Source organism: Sphaerodactylus townsendi, unplaced genomic scaffold (assembly GCF_021028975.2).
Source record: "Sphaerodactylus townsendi isolate TG3544 unplaced genomic scaffold, MPM_Stown_v2.3 scaffold_20, whole genome shotgun sequence".
Lineage (NCBI taxonomy): Eukaryota > Metazoa > Chordata > Lepidosauria > Squamata > Sphaerodactylidae > Sphaerodactylus > Sphaerodactylus townsendi.
This window is the reverse complement of record NW_025950363.1, coordinates 278979-290828: the sequence shown is the minus strand read 5'-3', so window position 1 is coordinate 290828 and position 11850 is coordinate 278979. Positions and strand designations below refer to the sequence as shown.

The following is an 11850-nucleotide window of genomic DNA, read 5'->3' as shown; positions in this document are numbered from 1 at the left end:
CCGCCCCATCCCCGAAGGGCTCTGGGCGGCGCACAACATATAATGGATACAATCATAAAATATCATAAATAAACTAAAACTTATAAAAGCATTTATGTTCCACTAGCATTTATGTTCCACTAGCCGTGAAGCTTGTTTGAGACCGGTGCACATCCAGGTTCCAGTTAGTTTAGCGGATGTTTTGTATTGCACAGGATTTTTAGCTGTTTGTGATTAGGGTTTGTTTTCCAGACACCTTGGCCCTTTCCCCACTTACTGTTTGCTGCCTGCTACTTTCCCCAAATAGCGCGGGGTCCAGCGGCGCTCCCCACGAGTCCAGGCGGCGACAACGCAGCCGCCCCGACTCTGCCGCTCTCACATCCCCTCAGCGCGTGTCATTTCTGGTGCTGAAAAACCGCACCTTTTGATGACCCCGCTCAGAGCGCAGGGCAGTGGGGAACATGACCCCGCGCCAGAAATGATTCGATCTGAGAGTAGCGCACCGCAAACGGTAAGTGGGGAAAGGGCCCTTATGATACTTTGTAATGTTTGTAATTTTGGACACAATTTGCTTATAACAAGACTTCATTTGAAAGTAGACAGCAATTGCTGCGAGCCTTCTTCAGTGTAATTTCTGCTGGGTTCTACTGGATCCCCACTTAATTCAAATAGTGGAACCGTCAGTTGGGGCTTGGAGCAATCCTGCTGTTACAGCTGATCTCCAACCAACAGGAATCAGATCCCCTGCAGAAAATGGCTGCTTTTGAGGGTAGATTTCATGGCATTGTACCCTGCTGAGACCCCACCCTTCCACAGGCTCCACCCCCAAAATCTCCAGGTATTTCCCAACCTGGAGTTGGCAACCTTACCCCCAAAGCTGCCATTTCCTGCAGAGAAACTGATCAATGTAGTCTAGAGATTGGGGAGATAGAATAGTATGGTACAGCTAAGTCTCATCAGATCTTGAAAGCTAAGCAAGGTCAGGACCTGGATGAGAGACCACCAAGGAAGACTACAAACTCACTCAGTTTCTCAATTGCCTTAAAAGCCCCTTGCTAGGATCACGATAGGTTGGTTGCAAGTTGATAGCACAGATACGCAGACTGGAGACAGACTGTGATGTAATTCTGGGGAAACTGCAGGGCCCTGCCTAGTGGTTGGTAACATACATGATTATGACCTTGTAGCAGTATCATTTAATTTTCACTTAAACTTATCTGTTTATCTATGATCTTTCTTATCACCCACCATTTGTAAATGCTTATTTGTGTTTCAGAGATGCATAGAGGTCACACTTTGAAGTTGTATAATGTGTTGTCGAAGGCTTTCACGGCCAGATTCAACTGGTTGTGGTGGGTTTTCCAGGCTGTGTGTCCGTGGTCTGGTAGATTTTGCTCCTAACGTTTCACCTGCATCTTATTTTATTTTTTATTTTATTTTATTAAACTTATAGGCCGCCTATCCCCGAAGGGCTCAAGGCGGCTTCCAACATGGCTGTTACATAGACAGCAATCAACAACATAAAATACTAAAATCATTAAAACCTAAGAACTAAGCAGCAGTTTACTACAGAACTATAGGTTAAGCAACCCAGTTCATAAATTAATTAAGACAGGCGCCCCGCCGAAGGCCATTAAAAGAAGAAAAAGGGGAGGGAGTAAGTAGGGCCTGGGATGGAATTTATAAGTAAGACAGGCCCAGCTTTAATAGAATAGAACGGCGGTCTCGGTTTTGATTTCAATTCCAGTATTAGATAGGGGGCAGTAGATCCCGCGGCCGGCCTCCCCGAAAGCCCGGTGGAAAAGCTCCGTCTTGCAGGCCCTGCCGGAACTCATTAAGGTCCCGCTGGGCCCAGACAGTGCGGTAAGGCATTCCACCAGGCAGGGGCCAAAGCCATAAAGGCTCTGGCCCGGGTTGAGTGCCGTATCATTCTGAGACCAGGGGTCACCAGTAGATCTGCCGTTGCCGAGCGCAGCGACCTGTAATGAGACGCCAAGGGTGATCGCGATCCCGCAGGTATGTAGGCCCCAGGCCGCGTAAGGCCTTAAAGGTTAATACCAACACCTTGAAAACAATCCGGAATTCCACCGGAAGCCAGTGTAGGCGGCGCAACACAGGGGTGATATGATCTGAATAACCACCACCTGTTAGAAGCCGTGCCGCTGCATTCTGGACCAGCTTCAGCTTCCGGATCGGTGTCGCAAGGGAAGGCCAGCGTGAAGCGAGTTACAATAATCAAGCCTCGAGGTGACCGTCGCATGGATCACAGTGGCCAGGTGGGACTGGGAGAGATAGGGAGCCAGCCGCCCGTGCCTGGCGAAGGTGGAAGAACGCATAACCTGGGTAACATGGGCCACCTGGTTCTCCATAGATAATGAAGAGTCCAGAGGCCGGACCCCCCAGAACTCTTGAGCCAGAGATGTTGGAGACCCAGCATGACCCCCTCCAGATTTGGCCGGCTGAAATTCCCTCGGTCTCTCCCCCCGGCCCAGCCAAAGGACCTCCGTCTTCGTTGGGTTAAGCTTTAACCTACTCTGTCTCAACCAACCAGCAACCGACTCCAGATTGGTGCTGTAGAGGCTGCAGAGGCGGAGGTCGATCCCCCCTCCATCAACAGAATGAGCTGGGTGTCATCCGCGCCAGTATTGGTGACAGACCGGCCCAAAACTCCGCACCAGCTGAGCTGAGGGGCCGCATGTAGATGTTAAATAAGGCCGGGGAAAGCAAGGCCTCCTGAGGAACCCCACAATTAGAGGTGGGGCTCTGTGGGAGGCCTCATCCCCGCACCATACCTGCTGGCCCCGACCCTGGAGAAAGCGAGGTAATCCGGTGAAGAACTGTGCCTCGCACTCCAGAGGCAGCCAGGCTGATTGGATCAAAAGGTAAGTGATCCGACCACATCAAAGCGCTGCTGTAAAAGATCGAGCAATACCAGCAGCGCCGATCCGCCTACCTCGGTCCAGCTGCCATCTTGAACATATCTGTGATGGCGATGAGAGCGGTCTCCGTCCCATGCCCAGCACGGCCCGGACTGGAAGGGATCGAGTGCCGATGTGTGTCCTCCAGAAAGCCCTGAAGCTGCTCCAACACCACTCTCTCAATTAGCCTTCCCGAGGAACGACAAGTTGGAAACGGGGCCGATAATTGTGCCAGATCTCCAGGATCTAAGGATGAGATGGCACCCAAGAATTAGGCCAGGACCACTGCCTCCCTTCCAACCCACCGAGGAAATACTCCTTGCTCAAGGGAGCAGTTAACTATATTCAACAGGTGGGGTCGTAACTCCTCTCCGGCAAGCTTTTAATCAGCCAGGAGTAGCCGCGGATCCAGAGGACAGGTAGTAGGTCTAACAGCAGCTAGGGCCCCTGTCAACATCGGACTCACAGAGTAGGGAAAAGCGGTCCAGACTAGGACCTGAAGCCGGTGAGGGAGCCTCGAGTTCTGTTACTGTATCAAGCGTGGCGAGGAAGGTCCGGCCGGAGGAATGCGACTTTATCTACAAAAAAGCTCTGAAATGCCTCACAGCCAATTGCCAATTGAGAATTTGTAGACCCCTCCACCAAAGGGGTGAGGGGATGCGAGCGATCCGAAAAAGTTGTGCTGGTGAGGAGCTAGCAGATCTTGAGGGAGGGCCGAAATGGAGCCATTCTTAAGCCCTCCGTGTGCGCCAACTCATAGGCCTTCATAAGCGTCCTATAAGTTGTTCGCGTCCCGTCCGCGAGGAGCTTCCTCCACACACTGGCTCTAACCCGTCTGAGTTTCCGCTTCATTTGGCGCAGCTCCTCGGTATACCAAGGGGCCTGCTGTAAGCGAGGAGGGCCGCCAGAGAGTAGCAGGAGCAATCTCCTCGATGGCATCCAGAGCCTGGAATTCCAGTCTGTCACCGCCTCATCGAGAGCGCCAGGGGGCTCAGGGTCCCGCAGAGCATTCAGGAACCTATCTGGTTCCATAAGTCTCAGCAGGCGGACATAAATAAGTCCATTAGCCCTAGACAGGATTGGCGCGGCAAATCCACCCGGACCCTCAGGGCAAAATAGATTAGGACCGAGCACTCTGCTAACAGAGGATACGGCCATATTCACTCCTGCCCCAAAAACCAGGTCTAAAGTGTGACCCGGCCTCATGAGGTAAGCGTCAGTGTGTAATAGGGAGAGTCCCAGCGTCACCATGGATGACACCAGGTCCGCTACCGCTGAGCATGAGCGAATGTCCCACATGGGCGTTGAAATCCCCCAAGACAATAAATTAGGAGAATAAACATCCACTCCTTCACCGCCTCCAGCAGCTGCGGCGAGGCCGTCTGATCATTCGCTAGGCGACCCGGTACACCAGGAGAAGCGGCCAGCCTCTCGCCGAGACAGCCACTCCAGTCCGGCACACTCGAACCCAGAAATTTGAGGGGCAGGGACTGCCCTGAAGGCGATAGACTCCCGGATGAACATCGCCACACCTCCCCCCCCCGGCCCTGTGTTCGAGGCTGGTGGACACAAGCGAAACCTGGGGGCGAGACTTCGTTCAAGGCGACCGTGGCTGGCATCTTCAGAGGTGTATCACAGAGGGAAGTTGGTGACGCCTGCCATAAATAAAGTCTTTCCTGAAGGAATTTGCCTCCAGTTGAGGAATCCTGCACTTTTTGCCAACTAAATCTATGTATCCAAAAGAGACAGACGTTTCCTGTAGGGTTACTAATCCCAAGATCGCACCTGAATTTCTCCCAGAATCACAGTTGATCTCCAGACCTTAGAGATCAGACCCCCCCCACACACACACACCTGAAGAAAAGGGTAGCTTCAGAAGGAAGCCACAGCATAATTTCCCTGCTGAACTCACTTTCCTTTAAACATTTCCCTCTTTCAAGGCAGAGTTCCAAATCTCAAGGAATTTCCCAAGCCAGAGGCAGCCACATTAGTCCATAGCAATATCCAAGAACAAAAGTAACGCAGTAACTTCTATTCAGGGCAAATCAAAACAACACTTTAAGTTCTCTTGAAACATTCACTGGGATGGATTGGGGGGGGGGGGGAATGTTTCAGTCCATGATCTCAAGGCCTGTTGTAATGTAAATATATGTACTTTAAATTTGCTTTTCCTACAAAGGGCTCAGGGCGAAATACTTTGCTTTCCCTCCCCATTTTTAACCTCACAACTTGGTAAGATATGTGAACCTGAGAATAACTGTTTCAAAGTTATCCAGCAAGTTTCATGGAAGAGCCAAATTCTGATCCCAAATCTCTCAGTTCAGCACTCTGACCAATATGTTACATGGTTTTGGGGGTGGGGAAGCTTACCCAACAAAGGGAAGAATGCGTGAAACACACATACTGTCCCCTGAGCCTACTATCAAATGACTTATCAGATAATGGAAGCCACATCAAGCGTTTAGGGGGAGGAAAAAGTCATTGCCTAGTGCAGTGGTGGCAAACCTTTGGCACTCCAGATGTTATGGACTACAATTCCCATCAGTCCCTGCCAGCATGGCCAATTGGGGCAGGGACTGCCCTGAAGGCGATAGACTCCCGGATGAACATCGCCACACCTCCCCCCTGGCAGGGGCAGATGGGAATTGTAGTCCATAACATCTGGAGTGCCAAAGGTTTGCCACTGGGGGGGGGGTGGGGGGGGGGGGGGGGGGGGGGGGGGTGGTGGGGGGGGGGGTGTCCGGGGGGGGGTGGGGGGGGGTGGGGGTGGGGGTGGGGGGGGGGGTGGGGGGGGAATGTTTCAGTCCATGATCTTCAAGGCCTGTTGTAATGTAAATATATGTACTTTAAATTTGCTTTTCCTACAAAGGGCTCAGGGCTTAAAATAGACTTTGCTTCCCCTCTCCCCATTTTTTTAACTCCTCGGCCAATCCTTGGTGAAGATATGTGAACCTGAGAATAACTGGTTTCAAAGTTATCCAGCAAGTTTCATAGAAGAGCCAAATTCCTGATCCCAAATCTCTCAGTTCAGCACTCCTGACCAATATGTTAAGCATGGTTTTGGAGGTGGGGAAGCTTTTACCCAACAAAGGGAAGAATGCGTTGAAACACACAATATACTGTCCCCTGAGCCTACTTATCAAATGACTCTTATTGGATAATGGAAGCCACATCACGCTTAGGGGAGGAAAAAGTCATTGCCTAGTTCAGTGGTGTTAACTCTTTGGTATTCCAGATGTTATGGATTGGCTACAATTTATCAGTCCTCCGCCAGCATGGCCAATTGGCCATGCTGGCAGGGGCAGATGGGAATTGTAGTCCATAACATCTGGAGTGCCAAAGGTTTGCCACTATCGGCTAGTGCTCAGTTGTGCAACTTCTGTGTTCTCAAAAATGGGTCTTTGTTTGAATCTCTCACCAGGGATCAGTCATTATGGTCTGCAAAAGGACAACCAGATTCAAATCCAGTAGCTCAGAGATCAACAAAATGTTCAGGGTATGACAGTATAAAGTCTTCAACAGTCAAAGATCTAGTAAAGGAAGCGTTGACTCTTGAAAGCTCATATCCTGAAAATTTTGTTCGTCTCTAAGATGCTACTGACTTTGAATCTAGCTGTTCACCTATATAATTACCAATTAACCTGACTATACAAGGCATTTTAATTTTGTTTTTATTTGCCATCAAGTGACATGTGACTTACAGTTACCTCAGTTTTCAAAATAAGAAACCATGGTCTGCTATTGCCTGTATCCATATCATGATCCTGTTATTCCTCAGAGAGGTCTCCCATCTAAATACATGCCAGGGTCAAACCTGTTTAGCTTCGGAGATCTGATAAGATCAGGCTAGCCTGGGAAATCCAAGTCAGGGTCGTCTTTATATGGGCTGTGTCAAAAACTACGGGCAAGATCTGCAACTTGCACCAATATGTCCCCTTTCCCCAGAGGCATCAAAACAGGAACACGTGGTTTAAAAAAAAAAACAAGGACAGTGAGTGTAATAGAAATGTTATACCCCCTAGGAAAAAAATATTAGGTACAAAAGGTAAAAGAAGGAAGACAAAAGGCCATAAAACAAAAACGTAGTTTAATCTGAGATTCCACATTCACGGACAAGAAATCAATGAGATGACAAGTTTTGTTCAGTGCAGACATGACCGAAGGTAGAGTCAAAGTACTAGGTATGACAAATGGGTACACTCTCAGCTTTGAAAGAGCTGGCCAGATTGACCCAGGAAGGACACGTTAACAGCATTTCAAAATAGTTGACTCATTAGGGTCTGTTCAGACACTAGATTTCCCTTCTTGCATCCAAATGCCCTCAAGTTAGCACTTCTGCACAATACAGACCTATTAGTGAGCTGGATCCCATGAATCTGGGCCACTAGGAGTTCTGCCTTCCTCTCTGGCACAAGGCTTCTTCCCAATGCAAGGGATTCTTCTACTAAAGGAGGAGGAGGAGGAGGAGGAGGAGGAGGAGGAGAGGAGGAGGAGGAGGAGTTTGGATTTATATCCCCCCTTTCTCTCCTGCAGGAGACTCAAAAAGGCTTACAATCTCCTTGCAGTTCTTCCCTCACAACAAACTTACCCTGTGAGGTAGGTGTGGAGCTGAGAGATTCGAGAAGCTGTGACGAGCCCAAGGTCACCCAGCTGGCATGTGTGGGAGTGCACAGGCTAATCTGAATTCCCCAGATAAGCCTCCACAGCTCAGGCGGCAGAGCTGGGAATCAAACCCGGTTCCTCCAGATTAGATACACGAGCTCTTAACCTCCTACGCCACTGCTACAAGAGGTGTTTTTTGTGTCAGGGGAAGGCAGGCGATAGCTGCTGTTAGGAAACAGATCTGTGGGATTCAACCCAGTGTCACGCATGAAGCTACTTTACACTGAATCAGAACATCGACCCATTAGGGTCCATTTAGTCCGCTTAGTTCGGCAGCAGCTCTCCACGATCTTGCCTGCAGATCTATTGCATCACCTCCTACCTGGTCCTTTTATCTGGAGATGCCGGGGATCGAACCTGGGATTTCATGAATGCAAAGCAGGAGTTCTGCTACTGAGCCCCAGTTCCTCCCTTCCCTTTTCTGTATTGTCCCTTATGTTCCAGTCAATAGAACGAAAAAGAGGGCTTCTGTTTGCATCGTGCGCTATGCACTGAGTGGGCACTATAAGCCAGGGCCTGCAACACCTGTGCATGTTTATCGTGAGTTCAGTCTGACTGTGTTTAATAAGACTTACTAGTAAGTATGCATTTGACTGCATTCTTGGAGCCCTACCCAAAGGAGGGCAAATCACCAGCTTCTTTAACGGGAGCACAGAGGCCGCTTTCCAAGATGTGGTTATCGATAGTTGGGTCCATGCGCATAAGACACCGACTGTTTCTCCGGGACCGCTCATACCTAACCCGTCCCAGAAACTACCGGGAAGACAGCGCCACGGAGCACTGCAGGGCAGGGGGGGCGTGTCCCCAGGCCTCAGCGACACACCAGACGGCTGCAGAGACGGTAGGTCAACTGGTCACAGGGGGGAGGGATGACGCCTTCGAGCTGCTGCCGTTCGCACAGCATTTTCTGTAAACCTCGCTTGGGAAGCGATGTTGGAAAATGGTGGCTTCGCAGGAAAGCAGCTGCGCTCGATGCAAAGCAGCTCCCCTGGGGACGGAAGCTTTTGCGCCATCCCCAGGGCGCTAAGAAGTTTATGGCCCATGCGGAAAGGGCCAGAGCTGGCAGATTAACCTTCCTTGGGGCAGTTACCCCAGGGGAGTGGTGATCCCGCCACCGTGTAGCAGCTGTCCCCCCAGGTGCTGGAATGCGGCGCTGGACACCACGCCAGCGTCCCCACCGCTGGTGTAGCGGGGGTGGGCTGGGGGCGGAGCCAACGACAGTCACCTCCCTCTCAGCCTTTGCTGGTGTTGAGCTGGCAGTCCAGACTTAAGCAAGTCTTTTGGCTGGTGTAAGTCTACTGTGGCCCACTGACGTTTCTTGTTGGTGGGGAGGCTGTTACACTTTGCAAGCCTCCCATGCCACGGGGAAGCAACTTTGGGAGCAGCGGGGCAGCACCACATCGGCACCACAGCCCGCTGCTTTCACTATGGATGGGACGGTCCGTGAAGAATTTGCTGTGTGACTTTTAAGTAAGCATTCCCTCTCTCACAAGCTTAGCTCCTAATCATATGGAGGTGACAGCTACCAATTTTATGAAGTTGTTGTGTTACAGGGCTAAACACAGAGAAAAAACATTACGTGAATACTAATTACAGGGTGTGCAGTTGAAAAGAGAATGAAAATAAGTCCAACGTAGTAGAGCACTTCAGAGCTACACCGAAGCAGAACAGACAGCAAACTGTATCCAGAGACTTCTTATCTCTCTCGCCAGTTAAGTTAGTGCAACTCAAACTTAAAATTGTTCAGTGCGATGGTTTTATAACTTTGTTCCAGGAAGTCCTTGGGATTCTCAGGGAGACTGGTAATCACAGGCTGTGCTTCCTTGAAAATCAACCCATCTTTCCAGTCAAGCGCCCATATGGAAGGCTCGTGTAAGGCTACGCTGGATCTCCAGGGGAACAAACCAGACCCTCAGGACCAATTACACCAAAAAGTGCTTGTAAACTGCCATTGCTGTGGTGACCTCTCTGGGATGCAAATAAAAGCATGCTTATATTAAAGACAGAGGGGATAAACGGCAAGATCTCAAGCCAGCAATCAGCCAGTCTTGGAATTAGCTGCTTTCCTAAAGCATTGCTCAGGTGCTCTGTTGCTTAAACTACCTGAGGGCAGGTGAGCATCCTATAGGCCAGTTCAGTCCTTCTAGAACACAGGTGTCAAACTCGCGCCCCTCCAGATGTTATGGACTACAGTTCCCATCATCCCCTGCCAGCATCATGCTGGCAGGGGATGATGGGAACTGCAGTCCATAACATCTGGAGGGCCGCAAGTTTGACATCTAGAAAATTTACTACATGATTATCTCCTTGTGGGAAGTAATTTCAAAAGGTACTATAACATAGCATAATATTTAAAAGGCGTTTTGCGCCAATGACATACCACGGAGACACCTTTCCTCACAGTAATACTGCAATCCATGGTTTCAAATGATGCTCTGCCACTCTGAACCTACAAAAATACACATTATGCCAATAAAACCCCCTCCCTGCCCCAGCCCAGATATTTTGTGATACTGTAAATCCAAAACCAGTTTTAAGCTGAAAATGCCACTGATAACTGGTTTAATGCCTCAAGTTTACTGATAAATGCTTGGCAACATGTTTTTAAAAGCTAGGTGCACAGTCGATAACGCCTCCAAGAAGTTTGTTTTGAGGATGTAGCCACAAACTGAAATGAGCCTTTATGGAGAGCGAGACCACTGGCTCATGAAACTCAGTGTGGTTTCCGCTGACTGGCAGTGGGCTCTCAAGGGTCCCAGGTAGAGAAAGGTCTTTCCTAACACCTGTTATCCAAGTTCTTTTAATCGAAGGTGTCACAGGTTGAACATGAAGGTTTCTGCGTGCAAAAGAGATGCTCCACTCCTGAGTTATAGCCCCAGCCCCTAACTGTTAGGTGTGGTGAAATAGACTGAGGCTCATTCCGCACATGCAGAATAATGCACTTACAAACTGCTTTCAGTGCTCTTTGAAGCTGTGCGGAATGGAAAAATCCACTTGCAAACAAAGCCAGAAAGCCGGGTTTGAAAAATGCGGTAATTATTTTGCATGTGTGGAAGAGGCCTGATTCGCCAATAAGGCCAAAAGGAAGATGCCAAAGATCATGGGAGGGCAAGTGCTTGCAGGTTGAATCCCATGGAAAGACAGTATGTTACTGAAGTTATTTACAGACGCACGTTCAAATGTACATACTTAATATTTCTTACCAAAGTGGCCGAGGGCTAGAACTGCAGCAACATTTTCCGTACCGAGACTGGTTTTTAGAACACGTTCCCACGAAAGGTTCCACCTGAACTGGCATTCTCAGTAGCGTTATCTGGCATCCTAAGCGTCCTTTTAAAAAACCGGTGGTTGAATTCAGGATCTGCTTATTTCCAGTTCTACTACTCTGGGCAAAGGAAGCTTTTCAGACTCATGCCTCCCGATCTTTTACACGTTATGCATCCATAGAAGGTTTGGCAAGTGTTCCCAAAGTCATCCAGTGGGTACAAAGTGCAAAGACACAACAGTGTTATTGGGTCTATTCTGAAGTCTACGGCATCTTCAGAACTGGAGATATCCCGGTGCCTTGTAGGATTTAGCTAGTCTAACAGACATTCCACTGTTCCCTGGAACTCAGTACCTTTCTTCTGGTCAAGATTGAGCTCTGAATGTATCGCACCCAGAGGAACACCTGAACATACAAGGGTAAAGAGAATAGATACAGCAGGATGCCCTGTCAATAAGCAGTCAGATTCCAAGGAAAAGGAAGTTGCATTGTGTTAATCCAATAAATAAAAAAAGGGGTCATGATAGTTAGAACAGCCTCCTCTGGCCTGCTATTGAAGGCTGTAATGCCTAGCCACCTAGACTGCTAGTGCCTTGAGAAAGTCAATGGGGCTGCACCAGTGGAATTGCTGACTGCCCCCCCTTACAAATTCTAAACTCTTAACAGAGAAGTCCTCTTTAACCCAGTCTTTTTAAAAAACAGTGACATGGAAACTCCCACGCTCAACACATCAGCCCAACTGCCCTGAATTCCAAAACTTTTAAAAGGCAGAGCGTTAACATTATATTAGTGTAGCGGTTTTTTGGGAGGGGTTTTTGTTTTTCGAGCAGACGCACGGACAGTGAAGAGCACTGTGTCACGGTGACTGTTAAGAGCAGCTTGCATAGTTCATCGGTGAGAAGGGGTAGAGGAAAGGGAGTCAGGAAGTCCTGATGAGGGGCGCTCTCTCGTCTGCTGAACCCTGCGATGGAAAAAAAAGGACAAGAAGTAAGCAGACGAGAATGCTGGGGGGGCGGGGGGAAGAGG

The 11850-nt window shown here is 49.3% G+C and overlaps 1 protein-coding gene across 1 annotated transcript in view; it reads right to left on the bottom strand.

Annotated features, from left to right (window-relative positions):
* Positions 1–9787: 9787 nt before the first annotated feature.
* Positions 9788–11850, bottom strand: part of SCARB2 (scavenger receptor class B member 2) — a 52813-nt gene continuing 50750 nt past the window's right edge. Inside the window, exon 12 of the mRNA XM_048482718.1 lies at positions 9788–11785. Coding sequence (XP_048338675.1) covers positions 11744–11785 — 42 coding nt within the window. The 3' untranslated portion in view covers positions 9788–11743. The remainder of the gene's footprint in view (positions 11786–11850) is intronic.